This window comes from Chiloscyllium plagiosum, unplaced genomic scaffold (assembly GCF_037043375.1).
Source record: "Chiloscyllium plagiosum isolate Xiang-an unplaced genomic scaffold, Cpla_swu_hap1 HiC_scaffold_39, whole genome shotgun sequence".
NCBI classification, from domain to species: Eukaryota; Metazoa; Chordata; class Chondrichthyes; order Orectolobiformes; family Hemiscylliidae; genus Chiloscyllium; species Chiloscyllium plagiosum.
The window spans coordinates 7,371,456-7,391,950 of NW_028270177.1; the positions used below are offsets into that span (position 1 = coordinate 7,371,456).

At 40.8% G+C, this 20,495-nt stretch overlaps 1 protein-coding gene across 3 annotated transcripts in view; it reads left to right on the forward strand.

The window, feature by feature from the left end:
* LOC122540896 (SMAD family member 3) overlaps nt 1-20,495 on the forward strand; it is a 119,465-nt gene that overhangs the window by 31,293 nt on the left and 67,677 nt on the right. For 2 of the 3 annotated variants that reach the window (XM_043677172.2, XM_043677171.2), the window contains one exon: nt 15,204-15,254. The exons of the other annotated variant lie outside the window; for it this stretch is intronic. In XM_043677172.2, the coding sequence (XP_043533107.1) occupies nt 15,204-15,254 (51 nt within the window). The remainder of the gene's footprint in view (nt 1-15,203; nt 15,255-20,495) is intronic. 3 annotated transcript variants of the gene reach the window in all.

The window sequence follows — 20,495 nt, forward strand, 5'->3', positions numbered from 1 at the left end:
TCACCTCTGGAGTTCAAGTTATTTTGTCCATGTTGAGATCAAGGCTACAATGAGTCCACAGCTGAGCATCCCTAGCAAAACCCAAATGGAGTGTCAGTGAGCAGGTTATTCCTTTGCATGTGCTGCTTAATAGCACCATCGATGATATCTTCCATCTCTTTGCTGATGACAGATTATAGACTGATAAGGCAGTAATTAGCTGGGTTCAGATGTCCTGCCTTTTGTGGACAAGACATACCTGTGCAGTTTTCCACATTGTTGGTAAATGCTCTGGAACAAATCTGAAGGGACTGCAGCTGGTTCTGGAGCTCAAGTATACAATACGATTGCCAGAATGTTATCAGGACCCAGTTCCAGTTTCTTCAGGTGTTTCTTCACATTATGTAGAGTGAATCAAATTTGTTGAAGGCTTACAGCTGCGATGCTGGGGACCAATGGAGGAGGCAAAGATGCATCAGCTGAAAACTTCTGTCTGAAGGTTCAGCCTTGGTTTTCTAATGCAAATGGCCTTGGCTTGCCTGAGGATTGGAATATTTGTGGAACCACCATCATTCAGGATTGGATGTGGCAGGATGCCAGAGAGAGTTAGTTGAGAGTGGGATGCTGGAAAAGCGCAGCAGGTCAGGCAGCATCCGAGGAGCAGGAGAATCGACGTTTTGGGCTAGAATCTTTCACCGGGAATGCTCCTGATGAGGGGGCATCATCATGTACTTTTCCAGTGCCCCACTCTAGACTTTGATCTCCAGCTTCTGCAGTCCTCACTTTCTCCTTGCAGAGGGTTAGATCTGACTCATTGGCTTTGGGAACTTTTAGCCCTATAATTGCATGCTGCCAGGAGACACTGAGGACACTGCAGATGCTGGAGAGTCAGAGTGGACAGAGTGTGGTGCTGGAAAAAGCACAGCAGGTCAGGCAGCATCTGAAGAGCAGGAGAGATGATGTTTCGGGCAGGACCATTCATCAGAACTGGGAAGGGGGAAGGGAGCTGAGAAATAAGCAGGGGAAGGGGGTTTGGGGCTAGGGGAAAGCTAGGTCAGATGGCGATAGTTGGATGCAGGTAGGAGGTGATTGTGATAGGTCGATGGGAAGGGTGGAATAGATAGGTTGGAAGGAAGAGGGCTTGCTTGGTATAGAAGGATTCCTGTGTCCCAGAACGTTAGTCTGGGGTTTGGCATTACTAGTTCATAGATGTTCCTGCCATGCCATAGCTCCAATTTGGCACTCGATTCCTCCATTCCCTGATTTAAAATTCATGGATGGGATATTGTTGGAAACATCATCTATGTTATCAAGTGCATTTCTGGAGTGTTGGCCCTCAGAAATTTATTAGACGAACATGAGGACTGCAGATGCTGGAGTTCAGAGTCAAGATCAGAATGGTGCTGGAAAAGCACAGCAGGTCAAGCAGCATCCGAGGAGCAGGAAAATCAACATTCAGGCATGAAGAGCTCCTGCCCGAAATGTCGATTTTCTGCTCCTCGGATGCTGCCTGACCTGCTGTGCTTTTCCAGCACCACTCTAATCTTGCCTCAGAAATTTACACTGAGTGTTTGTCGATGCAACAAATGGCTGTTCAGTTATACTGATTAACTTATTTTTAATTGTTCATTTATTTTTCTGTTTGTTGATCTAGACATTGCAAAGTGGTGAAATTGCCCACCTAACAATAGCAATTGCTCTGCAATAGAGCTTATAGCACTGAAATAGGCCAGTCAGCCCTTCTGGTATATGCTGGTGTCGATGATCCACACAAGCCTCTTCCCATTTCTTTTAATTTTGCTGTCCATGTTATAATTCACCAACAGGTTAATACACAGCTGTACTTGCGGTGGGGGTGGGGGTTATTAATCTTATAAACAATTTTTGAAGGGGCTTCTCTGTTCCACGGGTAATGTGTAAAGCAACAGAGTTCTTGGATTTCTAAGGCAGAATTTTTGGTATTGCAGCAAAAATATCCAGCACTTGTCCGTCAGATTTTGGTGCCATGCACATTGTGTGTGGGATCCTCATACAGTGAGGCATAAATAATAATGAAGCTATACAAAGATGCACTGCATGATTCTACATAAATTGGTCTGGGAAATACACCAGTGTCATATCCTTGATCAAAGATTTGGAATGGCAATTGCTAAAACTCAGAAGGGGTAAAAATAGACTGACAATGTTCTTTAAAATGGGGAACCAACTGGTGGGAATGAACAGAAACAAATACGTGGTGCCCTTCAGCAATGAAAAAGCATGAGGTAACCATCCATCCAAACTACAAAGGCCATTGGCTTTGACAATCTTTTTCTTTTCCCCCAAGACAATCCCACAAGTTTGCAGCACAGTGGCTCAGTGGTTAGCACTGCTGTCTCAGCGCCAGAGACCTGCGTTCGTTTTCTCCCTCAAATGACTGTCTGTGTGGAGTTTGTACGTTCTCCCTGTGTCTGTGTGGGTTTCCTCCGGGTGCTCTGGTTTCCTCCCACAGTCCTAAGAAATGCGAGTAAAGTGGATTGGCCATGGGAAATACAGGATTACAGGGATAGAGTGGGGGGGGGGGGCGGGTGTGGGTCTGGGTGGGCTGTTCTTTGGAGAGTCAGTGTAGACCTGATGGACAGAGTGTGCTGCATCCACATTGCAGGGATTCTATGAAGTTGGCAAACAAAAAAGGAATGAGGAGAAAGTGAGGACTGCAGATGCTGGAGATCAGAGGTGAAAAATGTGTTGATGGAAAAGCGCAGCAGGTCAGGGAGCATCCAAGGAGCAGGGGAATCGACGTTTCGGGCATAAGCCTTCTTCAGGAAAAGTAATGACCCAATCGCACGAAATCTTCGAGAGCCATCTCAAGATTATTTCCATTTAAAAGTTTTTCGTCATCAGGACAGGTTTGGTGATTGAGCTATCCATAGTGATGTTGTCAGTATGTGTACTTATCTATGATGCTGCCACAACTAAAACAGAAGCCAAAATTTTCTATTCCTGACTCCTCTCCCTTCTTGCAAAATTAATTTCATGGAACTTAAGACACAAGCAATCTCTCTGAGGTAACAGTGGCTGAAGGACCTGAACTTAAGGGAATTTATATTTGCCAGGATTTGGTGTTGGAGAAGCTGTTAGGTCTGAAGGTTGATAAGTCTCTGGGGCCTGATGGTCTGCATCCCAGGGTACTGAAGGAGGTGGCTTGGGAAATCGTGGATGCGTTGGTGATTATTTTCCAGAGTTCAATAGATTCGGGGTCGGTTCCTGAGGATTGGAGGGTGGCAAATGTTATACCACTTTTTAAGAAAGGTGGGTGAGAGAAAGCAGGTAATTATAGACCAGTAAGTCTGACCTCAGTGGTGGGAAAGATGCTGGAGTCTATTATAAAGGATGAAATTACTGCACATCTGGATAGTAGTAACCGGGTAGGACAGAGTCAGCATGGATTATGAAGGGGAAATCATGCTTGACTAATCTTCTTGAATTTTTTTGAGGATGTAGCTATGAAGTTGGACGAGGGAAATCCAGTAGATGTAGTGTACCTGGACTTTCAAAAAGCTTTTGATAAAGTCCCACACAGGAGGTTAGTGAGTAAAATTAGGGTGCATGGTATTGGGGGCAAAGTACTAGATTGGATAGAAAATTGGTTGGCTAATAGGAAACAAAGGGTAGTGATAAACGGCTCCATTTCGGAATGGCAGGCAGTGACCAGTGGGGTGTTCCGCAGGGATCCGTGCTGGGACCACAGCTTTTTACAATATATGTTAATGATATAGAAGATGGTATCAGCAATAACATTAGCAAATTTGCTGATGATACAAAGCTGGGTGGCAGGGTGAAAAGTGATGAGGATGTTAAGAGATTACAGGGTGACCTGGACAAGTTAGGTGAGTGGGCAGATGCATGGCAGATGCAGTTTAATGTGGATAAATGTATGGTTATCCACTTTGGTAGCAAGAACAGGAAGGCAGACTACTACCTCAATGGAATCAATTTATGTAAAGGGGCAGTACAGAGAGATCTGGGTGTTCTTGTACACCAGTCAATGAAGGCAAGCATGCAGGTACAGCAGGTAGTGAAGAAAGCTACCAGCATGCTGGCCTTCATAACAAGAGGAATTGAGTGTAGAAGCAAAGAGGTGCTTCTGCAGCTGTACAGGGCCCTGGTGAGACCACACCTGGAGTACTGTGTGCAGTTCTGGTCTCCAAATTTGAGAAAAGACATTCTGGCTATTGAGGGAGTGCAGCGTAGGTTCACGAGGTCAATTCCTGGAATGGCAGGATTACCTTACACTGAAAGACTGAAGCGACTGGGCTTGTATACCCTTGAGTTTCGAAGATTGAGAGGAGATCTGATTGAGACGTATAAGATTATGAAAGGATTGGACACTCTGGCAGTAGGAAACATATTTCCACTGATGGGTGAGTGCCGAACCAGAGGACACAGCTTAAAAATACGGGGTAGACCATTTAGGACAGAGCTCAGGAGAAACTTCTTCACCCAGAGAGTGGTGGCTGTGTGGAATGCTCTGCCACAGGGAGCAGTGGAGGCCCACTCTCTGGATTCATTTAAGAAGGAGTTGGATAGAGCTCTCAAAGATAGTGGAATCAAGGGTTATGGAGATAAGGCAGGAACAGGATACTGATTAGGAATGATCAGCCATGATTATATTGAATGGCGGTGCATGCTCGAAGGGCTGAATGGCCTATTCCTGCACCTATTGTCTATTGTCTATTGAGGAAGTCTACCTTTTTAGCCAACTGAGTAGTGAAGGGATTGCGTTTGGATCACAACTCATCTTGCGTGTTTTTTTTTAAATAGTATGTTTTATATACAATTAAATATTAGGAAATGGGGCCATAGTTTGCAGGCAAATGTAGCAGCCATTTAAAATACAGCACAATCTGTGGAAGCCACAATGAATGGAGTTACTTGGAAATTTGTTTTTATTCGTGAGAGGGATATTTAAGAGATGGTGGGCAGTTATCTTTGATCTGCTGAAGTGACACAGGCTTGTTGAGTTAGTGCTGTCTTCCTGTTATTAAAAGTGCTTATGTTTAAGGCAAAAATCATTTACAAAGTTCTGTGTATGAAGGTGGTAATCTACAAATGATAAGGAGAAATTTGTTTACTATGTGTTGAAAGTGCACTGCACAATATACAGAGTTAGAGCAAATCTTGATGAAGCTTAACGGGACTACTTCAGTAGTGTCCATGTGAGAGTCTGAGTAATCCCGAAGCATTTTTATTGTTAATCTAAAGTTTACCTCACACACACGATTTTTTTCTTTCCCCAACCACATCATTCATAGTCTCTGCCTGTGAATAATGAATTCTCTCCAAAAACATTTATGTACGGACTGCGCTTTCACTGAACGTTGAGCAATGTCAGAGATTGGTTTGTCTCCTTTCAGTGTTGAAACAATAAATGGAAGAAACACTGTTTCTGAACTAAAAGGAACTCCTTATCTTCCTCTTTCACTCTTTATGAAACCGAAGGTGCAGACCAAAGATTCTACATGGAGCACACTGCATTGATCTGGATGTAAGTTTGCTCGCTGAGCTGGAAGGTTTGTTTTCAGACGTTTTGTCACCATACTAGGTAACCTCATCAGTGAGCCTCCAGTGAAGCACTAGTGGTATGGCCTGCTTTTAATTTGTGTTTAGATTTCCTTGGGTTGATGACATCACCAAATGTCATGGGATGTGGGCATTGTTGACCAGGCCAGCATGTGGTGCCTATTCTTAGATGTCTTTTGGTTTGCTGGGTTATTCCAGAAGCAGTTAAGAGTCAAGCACATTGTTATGGATCAAGAGTCACATATACATTAGACCAGGTAAGGACAGAACACTTCTTCCTCTGATGCTTCATTGAGGTAGAGCACTGAAAACCAAGCCCCATTATGCACAAAAGTTAAACATTTTAAGAAGTATGCAGAATTCCCTGTTTTACCTGTCTTTCAGACTAAGGTTGACAGAAAACACGGGCCAAACTTCTGTGCATAACGGGTTACTATTTATTACAAATAGAAACACTCTAGTTACAAGAAACTGTTATGAACCATCAGCATATAAAGCTACTAGTTAAATCTCTAACCCCACTTTCAATTTCAGATTTCATTATTTGAATTTAAATTCCACCAGCTGCCAGTGTAAGATTTGAATCTATCTAACCTTCCCCTTCCCTGCTCCAAACCAAAACCCCCCAAAATTTATCTGGGCCTCTAGGTTAATGCAGTGGCATTATCATTACATTCAGTCTCCCTTGAAAGCAGAACGATTCATTCAACCATAAGCAGAAGATATTGCAATAGGAAGAGAGGGACTTTAGAGTGGAATGTCTTCAAAGGAGAGAGAGAGATGCAAACATTTAGGGCGAAATTGGGCTGGGCAGCTGGAGATATGGTGACCAAGAGTGGATTGATGAAAAGCAGAGGGCAGAATTGAAGATAAACAGTGGTCTTGGAGGTTTGTAGGATACAATGACAGAGATAGCAGAGGACGAAGCCCAGTGTAAATTTTGAAAAATGTAGTGGATGTGCAATTTAGATATTTTCTAAATAGACACTTCAGAGGTGTTATTACATACCTCTGAAGAAGTAAGGACTTGAACCCAGCTATCCTGGCTCAGAGGTAAGGAAGCAACCAATGCATCTCAAGAGGACTTCTGTCTGCAACAAAATAATACATTCTGTGTTAGAAATCTTACTGAGTGTGAGCAATAACATCAGTGATTGAAATAATCCAAGGGAAAAGTAAGTTTCTTTTTACATCTAAATGATTTAATTAAATAAACTACTCTGATGTTTTAAAACATTACTTTCCTGTGGATTATTTTGTGATATTTTGAACTTTAGAGACAACTGCAGCAGTTGTATATCTACACTTGAAAATGTGACATGTCCTAAAACCCTTTACAGGATTGATTGACTTTCTGACTCTGACTGTAGAAAACAATGACAATAGCATGGGGCAAAAAATGTAGTCGTACAGGAAGACAGAGATTTGTAGGTGTTTGGGGAAGGAATTTGAGTTTAGGAAGCATTAAAACCAATGATTGATTATTAGTCACGAGAGACCAAAAGTAGAAGAGCACAGAAATCTGGGACGGTCTTAGAATTGGAAGAGTTTATAGTGATGGTGAGTAGTATGCTTAGCAATTAAGTGTTGGAATTCTCTGCTTAAATCTCTCTGACTTGCAATCTCTCACTCCTGCTTTTCAGGTGCTCCTTAAGACCTCACTTTCTCCTACTCCTGTCTTATTGACTAAGTCTTTGTTGATATGTTCTAATCAGGCTTCCTTATGTGGTTGGTGTCAAGTCTGGTTTGATAATTACTGCTGTGACATGCATTAGGATGCTTTACTATGTTCAAGCTACTATATAAATGTAAGTTGTTGTTAAGATGACATTTAACTGCAGAAAATCTAGTTGTAGCATCACAGTCAATCCCAGATTGCACAAGCCTTTCAAAATTTGCTGGAAATGTTCCTACTCTTAAACGTTCTTAGACAGCTATCGTGCTTTGAAGGGGACTTGAAATTTTACTTTGGCAGGAATATTACTGCCAGTTTGCAAGTAAATTGGTTCCTTGTAAAGTGCTAGTGAATTAGCTAAGTTCAACTTGAACAGAGGCCAGCAGCCATTCTCTTTGGCTCTATTATTACATTCATCCTGTGGACAACGTTTGTCAGCCAATCCTTTGTCTGATGCTCCATTGGAGGAGTTGTGACCAGGTTATAAAGATCAAAGAATTTACTACTATTGAAATAAAAGTTTTTGAGAGTTGGGTTAGATTTGGAAAGCCTATAGACAAAATGAGGTATGAGCAAGTGGTGGAAGCGAGGTGTTAGACAGTTTTGGAGGTCATGGGAGAATGTGTGTCTGTGAAACGAAGGCAGATTTGGCTAGCATGCAAGAGTGCCTACACCAAACACATGGAGTAGGTAATCTGTTTACCATTGAAGTCTGTATTATTATGATATAAAAAGACATTTATTTGACGCTAATAGAGAACAGCTAACATTATTTCAGCTCATATGGGAAACAGATTTAGACTGTTTCAGAGTATCAAGGTTGTGTTATTTTTTACTTTTTTATAAAAGGGGAATTTAAAAAAATGATATTTTTTCATGAGACAGGGTGTCACTGGCAAGAATAACATTTGTTGCCTGTCCCTCATTACCATTGTATAAAGTGCCTTGAAAGCCCATTTCAAGGACAGTTAGATGACAGCCACATTGCTGTGGGTCTGGAGATGCAGGTGGGTCAGACCAGGTGAGGACAGCAGATTTGCAAAATGTAGTCCACACAACTCCCAGGAATATTCCATGCAATTAAAATAGAACTTGATTGACTCAGTCTTGCAAAGCTATGATCCTGTAGAGCAGTATAGAAGCAGCTCAAGGGAGTTTTGAGACTAGTTTCCCATGCTATTAAGTTTTCTTAAGTGACAGTGCACCAAAGCAAGGGACTGCAGACTCTTATTTACTACTTTTCACAAAACATTTGAACCGAAAAGCTCAGCACTTTGAAGCAGCAGGTAGTTCTGTAATGGTGAGGTAAGATCCAGACCCTTTCCTTGGTACAGTAGGCATTGCCCAACATTAGGCTGACCCTCCTGGTGAGCATTTTGTGCATTATCTTGTGGCTCCATAGATGGCCTGCAGACTAAGAGGTCTCTAGTGACTCCAGTCTTACAGCCACTGCTGTAGAAGGTATCATGGTGGAACTGTATAATGTTTTCACCCAGCAATCTCCTTTGTATCCCATGAAATGAATATATATAATATGTAACTCCACTGCAATACCCTGTACCGTGTATTGTGCCTCTTTTCAATATAACTGTAAGGACAGTATTAGGATCCAGCGCTAGCAGGTTCAGTTTGAAATGTGCATAACCCATCAAGCTGGAGGCCAGATCCTAAACCACTTGAAATGGATGAAGTAAATTCAACAATAAATTCTGCAGCTTGTCTCGGGGCCCTAGGGATCATCTTTTTCCTTTTTAATCACTTTGAGTTTCAAGTCTTTGAAGAACAAAGCAGTCAGCCTTTTAATTTAGAAAAAAAACCTAAATCATGGTCTGGTAAGTAGAACAGTGGAAAATATCTTGAGACAAACGTTTGGCTTAAGCTTGTAGATTGAGGTATTGTTCAAGGTGACTGGTGGTATCACTTGTTTGTAACAGTGCCTGAAAAATATTCTCTGGTTTTGCGTTCAGCCTGAATTACATCTATTAGTGATGTAATTGGCATTGCTTAAATAATAGAGTGAATCAGTTGTATGAAAAGGGAGAGGGTAGAAGATTCAGAGCACTCAACTGGTGTCTTCTATATGATTCATAAAGATGTTTGGACATTACAGACAGGTTACTCACCATGGCAGTGCTGACAAAGACCTGATGCATTGTAACCCCTCCATCCACATATTTACCAGGACATCCCCACCCCTCCCCCAAGAACATTTCAGAAGTGAGGGCAATCTGTGAGGTGCTAGTGCTCGGTTTTGCCACTACCTGTTGGAGTTAACACTGGGGAGAGCTCCGTCACAGAGTTAAAATTGGTCCACATAAATTGACGCTAGGATCACTAGCTGTACTACTATAATATAGTTTTAAACTCAACTCCTTGTTTAACTTGGAATAAGTAATATTCTAGTTAATTATAAATCCAAAATGTATTGTTCTGTTTGTGTTATTAAGTGATTTATTAGTACAGTTAATTTTAATACCTTCTGGTTGTGGCCTAAAGAAGTGATTCTTCTGGGAGATTGCATATGTCGTATCCATGTGATCATCATTAACTGACTAAAGGAGTTGGATATTAAGAATTGGGTTGTTATCAGATGATTTTTGTTTAAGATTTGTTATTGTTTGGCGTGCTTTCATTTTAAGGTGGGGGTTTTTTATGTGTTATAGAATTACTTACATACTGACATCTTGGAATGGAAATCCATGTAGCAAATTTACATCACCCTTCTGATGTAATGATGCAGGTAACTAGGTCTGTATTAATAAAAATGAGAGGGAGGTGTTCAAATCTTGAAGGTACTATTCTTGCCAGTTTAGAGGAGCTTCATTCAGTTCTGTGTCCATGATCCTGAAGTTATCCTCTTCACCTTTTACAAAATGAAGTTTTTGGTTTGATTTGTTATTGTCATGTACAGTAAAAGGTTTTGTTTTGCGTGCAGTACAGGCAGATCATACCAGACTAAGATCATGGGGTGATTGAACAGAGTGAGGAATACAATGTTATGGCTGCAAAGATGGTGTCCAAAAAGCAAGATCGACGTTAGCTCTAAAATTTGAGGTCCATTCAGAAGTCTAACAACAGCGTGGAAGAAGCTGTTCTTGAACATGTTGATACATGTGTTTAAGCTTTTGTACCCTCTGCCTGACAGAAGAGGTTGGAAGAGATTATAACTGGGGGGGGTGGGTCTTTGACATTGACTGCCTTTCTGAGGCAATGTGAAATGTAGATGGAGTCAGTGGATGGGAGGTTGGTTTGGGTGATGGATTGGGTTGTGTTCACAACTCTCTAGTTTCCTACGGACCTGGGCAGAGAAGTTGCCTAACCAAGCCATGATCCATCCAGACAGAATGCTTTTTATGGTATGTCTGTAAAAGTTGGTGAGGATCCTTATGGGCATACCGAATTTCCATGCTGAAATTGTACTACCTGCTTTTCTCTTTTTCTTTCTTCCTTCCTCTCTTTCTCCTTCTCTCTCTTTATTTCTCTGTCGCTCTCTCCCCTTCTCATTTACGCTAATGCTGTACCTTCATTAAGCCAGTTGGCAGATTATATAGATAGGGGCAGAAAATTGCACAGGGACATTAATTGGCCTACATTGTGGGCAATTACGTCAAGGCTCATTAAGTGAAATATAAAGTGATATGGTTATCATTCTGCACAAGTCTAGAATGAACTTACCTAAGACTGTATGCAATCAATTAGAAGCTCTGTCAGAACTGCAGAGGCAGTTTCAGTAATGTGCAGCTGTAGCAATTCTTTACTAGGACTTCATTTAAAATATAATGGTTGGTGTTTCAAATGTTGTAAAGTCTTGCATTAGAGGTGCTTTTCTCAATGGAAGTATATTCACTATTGTAATGTAGGAAGTGTGGCAACCAATATACACAACAAATTCCCACAAAAAGCAGTGTGATAATGACCAGATAATCAGCTCTTATGATGTAGATTTGAGCAATAAATATTGCCCAGGACTGGGATAAACCCTTTGTCAAAATGTTGACATGGGATCTGTTCTGTCTATCTGAATGGCAGGTGGGCCGTGGCTTAACATCTTTGACAGTGCAGCACTCCCTCAGTACTGCACTGAAATGTCCATCTGGAGCAGGGCTTGAAGCCATAAACTTTGGATTGTGGTGCAAGGTGGTATTTATGTCTCTTGTTTTATCTAAGTTAGGAAGAGCTACCAGCTCTAGCATTCTAAATTCTGATCCATGAAATGTCAGTGTGCTTCTTGCATTGGAATGGAGTACCAAACGTGAAAATTCTTGCCCCATGTGTGGAGCAGTTTGAGAAAGTTTGAGTGCAAATAAATATGCATTAACTTCTACTAAAGCACCTAGGGACAGCTTAGCAATGTATGCCATAGTTTTGGGAAATGTTTACCGAATAGCTCACTGCTCAATAGAACATTGTTGGGGGACAAGCTCACCTTTTTGTTTGTTAATAAAAAATGAAAATACAATTGCGATTCTTGAAACATTGGTTAAAAAAGCTGAACTTCAGCTGCCACATATCCAGTCATCCTGTTTAGGAAATGTGAGATTTCAAAATGAGGTTAACTAGACACTTCATTAGATTTATGGCCCAACACCTGTGATTGGGAAATGCAGCTGTATCTGGAGACAAGCAAAGGCTTAATTTAGATTGAAAAATATGCAGTGCATCCAATTTGGAGCCAGTCCCTCATGTTCTAATGCTACCTGTGGTCTGGAGTGAGTAAGGCAGTGTATTTTATATAGATGCAGTTTTTAAAGGAGAATTTGGAGTTCTCTGAAGCAGAAGGAGACTCTGTGCTTTTCATAGAAGTGATTAAGATATTTTAAAGAAGATTTCAGCACAGACGGTGCCCTATTTCTCTACCTTTATTCCCTCCTATCTTTTACTTAAAGAACACTGCAAACAGAAATTGTCTCAGAAGTAAAAGTTTAATGTACCCAGTTGATTTAATCTCCTGAGGAAAGGTTCTCCAGTGTTCCTGCGTTCAAAGATAAATTGAGAAAAACTCCAACTATCCGCATAACAGTAATAAATCTATGTTGATTAACTTGTTTAAAAAGCTGGATAAACATCTGCTTCAGAATGTGACTGAAGACAGTGGAAATACATATGGACAAAGGTGATTAAATACTCTGGAAGCTGATGGGACTTTGGAAGTGCCATCTGTTGAATGCAGGTGGCCAAGTTGTCTAATCTACTATAATAAATGTTATGTCTTCTGATTCCCATAAGTTTAAACTAATCACACCTTAGACTCCAAGATGCTGAGCTGCTTCAAGTGTATTTCTCCCTGCTCACCATGCGGCTATTGAACTGATACATACTTAGAACCTGATTGCATTTTAATAGTGAATGTGACACTTTTGGATCTGTATTTACTAAACGATTAGTCATAGAGTTGTACAGCACGGAAACAGACCCTATGGCCCAACCATTCCATGCCTATCATAATCCCAAATTAAACAAGTCCCTTTTGCCCTTATCCTTCCAAACATTTCTTATTCAAAAGTCATTTGGATAAGTACATTAATGTTGCAACCATACCCGCATCCACCACTTCCTCTGGAAGTTTATTTCGCATACTGACCACTCTTTTATCTTTTTAAAAAAAGTACTCTCCCTCATATCTTTTTTTAAAATCTTTCTTCTCTTTGCTTAAAAATATGCCCCTCCAATTTTTAACTCCCCAATCCTAGGGAAAATATAACTGCTATTCACCTTATCTATGCCCCTCATGATTTTATTCAGAAGTTGCATGACACCAGGTTTTAGTCTAACAAGTTTATTTGAAATAAGCTTTTGGAGCATAGCCCCTTCATCAAGTGAAGTGATTTTATAATACTATATAGGGTCACCTCTCAACCTCCTACACGCCAGTGAAAAAAGACCCAGCCAATCCAGCCTCTCATTATAACTCAAATCTTCCGTTCCTGGCAAAGTCCTGGTTAACCTCTTCTGATTCCTCTCCAGCTCAATAATATCCTTCCTTTCTCAATAGTATTACAATAAAAACAATACTGCAAATACTGGAAATCTGAACTAAGAACCAAAACTGCTGGAGAAACTCTAGTTTGGTAACATCTGTGAATAGAGAAACTGAGTTAATGTTTCAAGTTGAACAAGATGCTTCAGAACTAGAGGGTAGAGGTGGGATGGATGATGTTGTCAATGGGAAAGTAGGAGGAAGAACAATAGGGGTTAGGGCTGGGATAGGGCAGGGGGTAGTAGGGATTCAATGGGAAAGAAACTGAAGGCAAAGGGAGACGTGATGGTTGTAGTAAAGAGACAAAGCATCGGTCCAGAATGAATATGAAGGCAGAATAATGAACGATCCCATCCAAAAGCAAAAACGCAATGATGGTCCAGACCTGAATAGGCACATGGCTATGTGAAGGGAATAAACTGGGGTACTGAGTTGAACTATTTGAGCACCAGTGTCAATTCCAGAAACCTGATTGGGTGATAAGGTGCTGTTCTTCAAGTTTAGTGTTGAGGCTCACTGGAACACAGTGGCAGGTAGAGGACAGAGCATGAGAGGAAGGTGGTGAATTAAAGTGGCAAGCAACCAGAAGCCCAATGAATTGAGGGGAGGTGTTCCCCTAATTGGTCACTCGATTGATGTTTGGTCTCCCCAATGTATAGGAGACCACATTGTGAACAATGAAGGTAGAATACTAATTGGTAAATGCAGGATGCTAAATTAAATGTACAATTGTTGCTTGATCTGGGAGGAGTATTTAGGGCCTTTGATAGTGAGGAGAAAGAGGTAAAAGGATAGATGTCATACTTTGTGATTGAATGGAAAGGTGCAATTTGAATAGTAAAATGCTGCCTTAAAGATCAGAATAATGAACTGGATGCCTCCCCCACTCACCTATTGTACTCTATGCTATTTTCTCCCCACCCCCACTCTCCTCTCACTTATCTCTCCACCCTTTAGGCTCTCTGCCTGTATTCCTGATGAAGGGCTTTTGCCTGAAATGTCGATTTTACTGCTCCTCGGATGCTCCCTGAACTGTTGTGCTCTTTCAGCACCACTAATCCAGAGTCTGGTTTCCAGCATCTGCAGTTGTTGTTTTTACCCTGGATAAACGTGTTGGTCGAGGAAAGACTTCATATAACTTTATCACCTTGAAAGTTATCCCTATGGCTAATACCACTAGAAGATTGAAATAAATTTGGAATAAATAAAATAAATAAATAATAAAGAAATTTAAAAATTGAAATAATAAATAAACTGCTCTCCATTACTTCTAGGCACCTATGAATATTAATCTAAAGGTAAAAATTATTGATCTTAAGAGGAAAGCTAGACTAAGAAAACCCTTTCTTGAATTAACAACAAAGTATTATTGTGTTTCTTTTATTTGAAGGTTCATTGTGTATTTAAATGTTGCTGGTTTAGCCAGCAGTTATTACTTATCCCTAATTGACCTAGTGAATGTGCTCGTGCACTACCTTAAACCACCAGTTTCTGTGAAATAAGAACCTCTCCTGACGCTGTTAAGGAGTGAGTTTCAGGATTTTAAACCAGTGACAGTGAACGGATGGCAATATATGTCTAATCAAACTAGCAATCTATCATTGCTGGTGACTGTATTTTGTGACTTCACCTTTTCAAAACAAAAAGGACTGGAGATGCTGGAAATCTTAAAAAAAAAACCCCAAATACTGTAACCAGTCAGCAGGGACTGGCAGCCCCCATAGGGAGAGAAACTTTCCTGATTGATATGCTAGTTTTCCTAAACGGTTTAAAACCAGTGAAACTTTGGGATGGAGAAGCAGCAGTAAGGGATGTGAGGAAGCAAACGAGAATCAAAACGCCAGTCAGCATCTGAAGCTTTCCCTTTTTAACATTACACAGCTCTCAATAAGTGCTATCTCTGCCTTCCCAAACATAGTGGCTGATGTCAGGAGACCATGTATGTTTGTAATTCAGAAAGGGGGACTGATTTCAGGGCTGATCTTTACTTAGTCTTACATTTATTTACAGAGAGGAACACTACAAGCATATATCTCCTAACTCAACTGCACCACAATCTCAGTAAGTGTCTTTTTATTTAAAAAATTAATCAACTTGTTTGGACATGTTAAGACTCACTTCCCATGGCAGTTGGGACTTGAACCGGAACTCATCTGGCCCAGAGGTAGGGACAGTACCACAAAATCCTTTTGGACAAGTTATAATGTGTTCAAGTGAAACTCTATATTACCTGAATCAAATTACACACAATGGCTGACTGACAATTACCAGCATGCCCATTTGCTTTGAAATACCTTAGTGGACTAAGTAGCTAGGAAGAAAAGTTAATCCTAAAACACTGTAGCAAATGAGAAGACCATCACCAAGCAAGGTATGCATTTAGTTTCCTTTCCAGGGCTTCTTAGATAAACTGCTTCCTTCCAAGTTGGTGCATACACTGCAAGCATATAGTAATTACATCTTTTGAAAATGTGTGTTTAAAATTTTCAGAAATTTAAGCAGAAATCTTTGTGACGAGCCCATTAACTCGTTTACAGTTATTTATCCAAAACTAATGAACAACCAAGCCTTGCACTTTCTAATTAGAAACAAGAATGTGAGAGTGTATAGAGAGACATTATCTCCCCACTCTCACCTAAAGAAAAAACAGACAACTGCCAGTTTAGAACCAAGTTCAGGTTCTCTCCCCAAGAAGTTGTTATAGATCGAGATAGAGATAAAATGTAATTAGCAAACTTGGAACAACAACCTATGTTTAAATAATGTTATCAACGTGTCTGTTGCATGACATTTCATGGAAATGAAACTATACATCAAGTAGGTTAAGTGGATGGGGGAGCAGTCCAATGCTGGTGTGAAGGGGTGACTGAAGGCATTGGTCCATAAGAGGTTATAGAGCAACTTGTGATTATGGAGGGGGCACGGTGTGTGGTATTTGGGGAGAGAGGCTCAGAATGTGAGAGACTTCAATTTGTATCATTCTGCACTCTGGAGCAAAATCTGAGGTCACCATATTGTGCCACCCAAAGACACATTTTGCTAAATCTCATTTTGCTCTGCCACTGATTAGAGGTGGTAATCAGATAAGTTAGAGAATTGGAACTGTGGTATGATTTTGGTGGTGAGAATAATAAAGGTGGCCACATTCTAACCAACAAACAGCTCAGTGGGGAAGTGCAAACCTTTGGGGATTAGAATAACACGAGATGTGGTTGCCTCTGCAGTTCAACTTGAAACCTCTCTCAGCTCAAAAATAATCTGATTCACAATTTGTTTTGAGTGATTCTTTTACCTTGAAAACAATCAATAAAACAGGACTGGGGATAAAGGGATGAATAAAGAGAAAGCTAATAAAGCTTTGCAGTTGGTACTTTTATTGGACTAGGGGACAGTGACCAATAAAGATTTGTGACAACAAAGGGACAACAGGGCCATCTGATCAAAGAAACAAGTTTTCTCTATTCTGTTCCAGAATGTGAGTAAGGTGATGAAAGCACTATTGCACTCTTGGCAGGAGACACATTTGGAATTGGGAAAATGGTGTTCTTGTTGCACCTCTCTTCAGCTTGCCTGTCTTGTTTCATGACATCTGTGCAGCTTGGGTCAGTTATTTTAATTCTTCCATGGGTTTCGAGCATTGCTAGCAAGGCCAACATTTGTTGCCTATCCCTAATTGCCCATTGAATTGAATGGCTTCTAGGACATTTCAAAAGGCAGATAAATGGCAACCACATTGTGGTGACTCTGGAATCACATAGAGGCCAGTCCAGGTAAGGATAGCAGATTTCCTTCCCTTAAGGATGTTAGTGAATCAGAAGGGATCTTATGATAATCTACAATGGCTACATGGTCTTCATTAGACCAGCGTTTAATGCACCATCATTTGGTTGTCACACCATCAGCCATCTTCTCGCTAAGCTTTGGAATTCCGTCCAAATGCCCCTCTGCCTTTATCTTGTTTTCCTCATTGAAATACTTTTTAGAACCTACTTATTTGACCAAGTTATTGGAGCTGCTTCTGAAAGATAGGATCTCCATTTGGAGAGGCAAGGATTGATTATAGATAGTCAGCATGGTGTTGTGTGAGGAAAAAAATGTTTCTCAAACTTGATTGAGCTTTTTAATGAAGTAGCCAAAACATGGCAGAGTGGGGGACATTGCTTACTTAGACTTTAGTAAAACCTTTAACAAGGTTCCATGTGGTAGACTTGTAAAGTTACATCGGATGGAATTCAGGGTGGGCTTGCCAATTGAATACAAAATTGGCATTATGGTAGGAGACAGAGGATGGAGACGGAGGATTATTTTTCGGACTGGAGGCCTGTGACTAAGTGTTCCACAGGGATTGGTACTGGGTCCACTTTTGTTTGTCGTTTTATATAAATGATTTGGATGAGAATGTAGGAGGCATGGTTAGTACATTCGTGAATGACCCCCAAAATTGGTGGTATCGTGGACGGGTTTAGAAACGATTTACCAGGGTGATGCCAGGAATGGAGAGCTTGAGATCTAAATATAGACTGCAAGTTTTTTCCACTGGAGCATAGGAGTTTGAGGGGTGACCTTTATTGAGATTTATAAAATCATGAAGGGGTATAGATAAGTTGAATGACCAGGGTCTTTTCCCGAGGGTTGGGAGTTCAAAGCTAGAAGGCATATTTTTAAGGTGAGAGGAGAAAGATTTAAAAGGGACATGAGGAGCAGCTTATTTTTTTAAGAGTGGTTGGTGTGTTGAATGAATTGCCAAAGAAAGTGGTGAATGCAGATCCAGTTACAAGATTCAGAAAACATTTGGATAAGTTTGTGAATAGGAAAGGTTTGGAGGGAGAAGGGCCAAGTGCAGGTGAGTGGGGCTAGTTTTAGTTTGGGAATATGGTTGGCATAGACTAGTTGGATCAAAGGGTCTATTTATGCTGTGTGACTCTAAGATTTTGGTTTCCTTTCCTCCTTTTGTGACTAAGTGATGTATCTCTGTTTAGTAATGCTCTTTTGAAACAAATTGGTTCACTTTATGTTAAAAGTGCTATGTTAAATCTAAGTTGTTGTCATTCTAGGCTTCAGTGAATCCGATTTTACTCAGTAACAAACCCATCTACTTTGTATAATATGTCATTTACAGACCACCAGTAATTTTGTATGCACATAAATCAACTGGTTCTTTTGAAGTTAGTTCTTTATTGTCTTTGGAAAGAAAATGTCTTGAAAAATATAGCTTTTTTATTAAAAATGCATTTGTGGGATGAGGGCTTCAATGGTTAGACCAGCATTTTTATTACCCATCCCTAAATGTCCAGAGGGCTGTTTTCAGAGTCACATTGTTGTGGGTCAGGAGTCACACGTAGGCCAGACCTGGTAAAGGATGGCAGTTTCCTTCCCTAAAGGATATTAACGAACTAGGTGGGTTTTTCTGACAATCGGCAATAGTTTATCATTAGGCTCTTCACTCCACTCCAGACAGGCGGAAGTGGGTACTGCAGATGCTGAAGATTAGAGTCAAGATTAGAGTGGTGCTGGAAAAGCACAGCCTGTCAGGCAACATCCGAGGTGTAGGGAAATCGATGAAAATCGATCGCATTCCTGATGAAGGGCTTTTGCCCGAAATGTCGATTTTCCTGCTCCTCAGATGCTGCCTGACTGGCTGTGCTTTTCCAGCACCACTCTAATCTTGACTCTTCACTCCAGATGTTTATTTTCCATGGTGTTTGAAGTTATGCTGGATTTATACAATTCATTTCTCACTTATTGTTTTTGATGTGTTGTGGTTCTGTTCGCCGAGCTGGGAATTTGTGTTGCAGACATTTCGTCCCCTGTCTAGGTGATATCCTCAGTGCTTGGGAGCCTCCTGTGAAGCGCTTCTGTGATCTTTCCTCCGGCATTTGTAGTGGTTTGAATCTGTCGCTTCCGGTTGTCAGTTCCAGCTGTCCGTTGCAGTGGCCGGTATATTGGGTCCAGATCGATGTGCTTATTGATTGAATCTGTGGATGAGTGCCATGCCTCTAGGAATTCCCTGGCTGTTCTCTGTTTGGCTTGTCCTATAATAGTAGTGTTGTCCCAGTCTAATTCATGTTGCTTGTCATCTGTGTGTGTGTGTGTGTGTGGCTACTAAGGATAGCTGGTCGTGTCGTTTTGTGGCTAGTTTGTGTTCATGGATGCGGATCGTTAGCTGTCTTCCTGTTTGTCCTGTGTAGTGTTTTGTGCAGTCCTTGCATGGGATTTTGTACACTACATTGGTTTTGCTCATGCTGGGTATCTGTTCCTTTTGTTCTGGTGAGTTGTTGTCCGAGAGTGGCTGTTGGTTTGTGTGCTGTTATGAGTCCTAGAGGTTGCAGTAGTCTGGCTGTCAGTTCGGAAATGCTCTTGATGTATGGTAGTGTGGCTAGTCCTTTGGGTTGTGGCATGTCCTCGTTCCGTTGCCTTTCCCTTAGGCATCTGTTGAGGCTTAAAGAGATGAATTTTTATCATTTAAAGGCCCTGACATGGACTGAGTTGGAGAATGCGTAATGAGTCACAATACAACACATTAGCCTCACAGTTCTACATGGCAAGGACAGGGTTGAGGAATCTATGTGGTCTTGATGGTTAAGATATTGTTAGGTAAACACATACACACAGGCATTTGTGGAATCTATTTCCAAGTGTCTTCCATACCGTGGTCTGGGATCTGTACCAAGGGAATGAATCTTGTTTCATTCCACCAACCCCCCAGCCCCACAGTTCAGCTGCTCTTAAATTAATTTGCTTAGAACATTTCCCACCTTGGAAGTGAGGGACTGAATTGAGGAAAACAATTATCGCACCATGTCCAACATCTGTGATTCTCCAGTTAAAGCATTTTGCACAGCCCCAAAGTTTGTTGCTTCACCATTGACAGCTGTGCTAAGCTCTGGAACTCCATATGCTCTTCCATCTTTCTCTCCTCAGAAAATACCCCCTTAAAAGTTTGGTTAAAGGTTGTTTTGAGTATGTTTATGAATTTTTTCATGTGGGTTTGGTGTCCAGTTTTATTTGGTAATAGTTGTTGTGTTAGGCTGTTTTTTTTTTGTTAGAGCTGCTGTTGATTTATCCTGGTTAAATAACTACGATCCTATGTCTTGCCATACATGGCTAAATTAGTTGATTGCGTCAGTCATAGGCAATGAAGCTCTGCAGGGTTCAATTAAAAATGAAATTAATTGCAAGCATGATAACACAGCTACTAATAGAATATAAACATTTAAGTGATAGAGACAGAGATGGGAAGTAGGTGAGTTGAATCATCTGTTTAATCCTCATTTCATAAAGGCCATTTTTCTATTAGTGTAG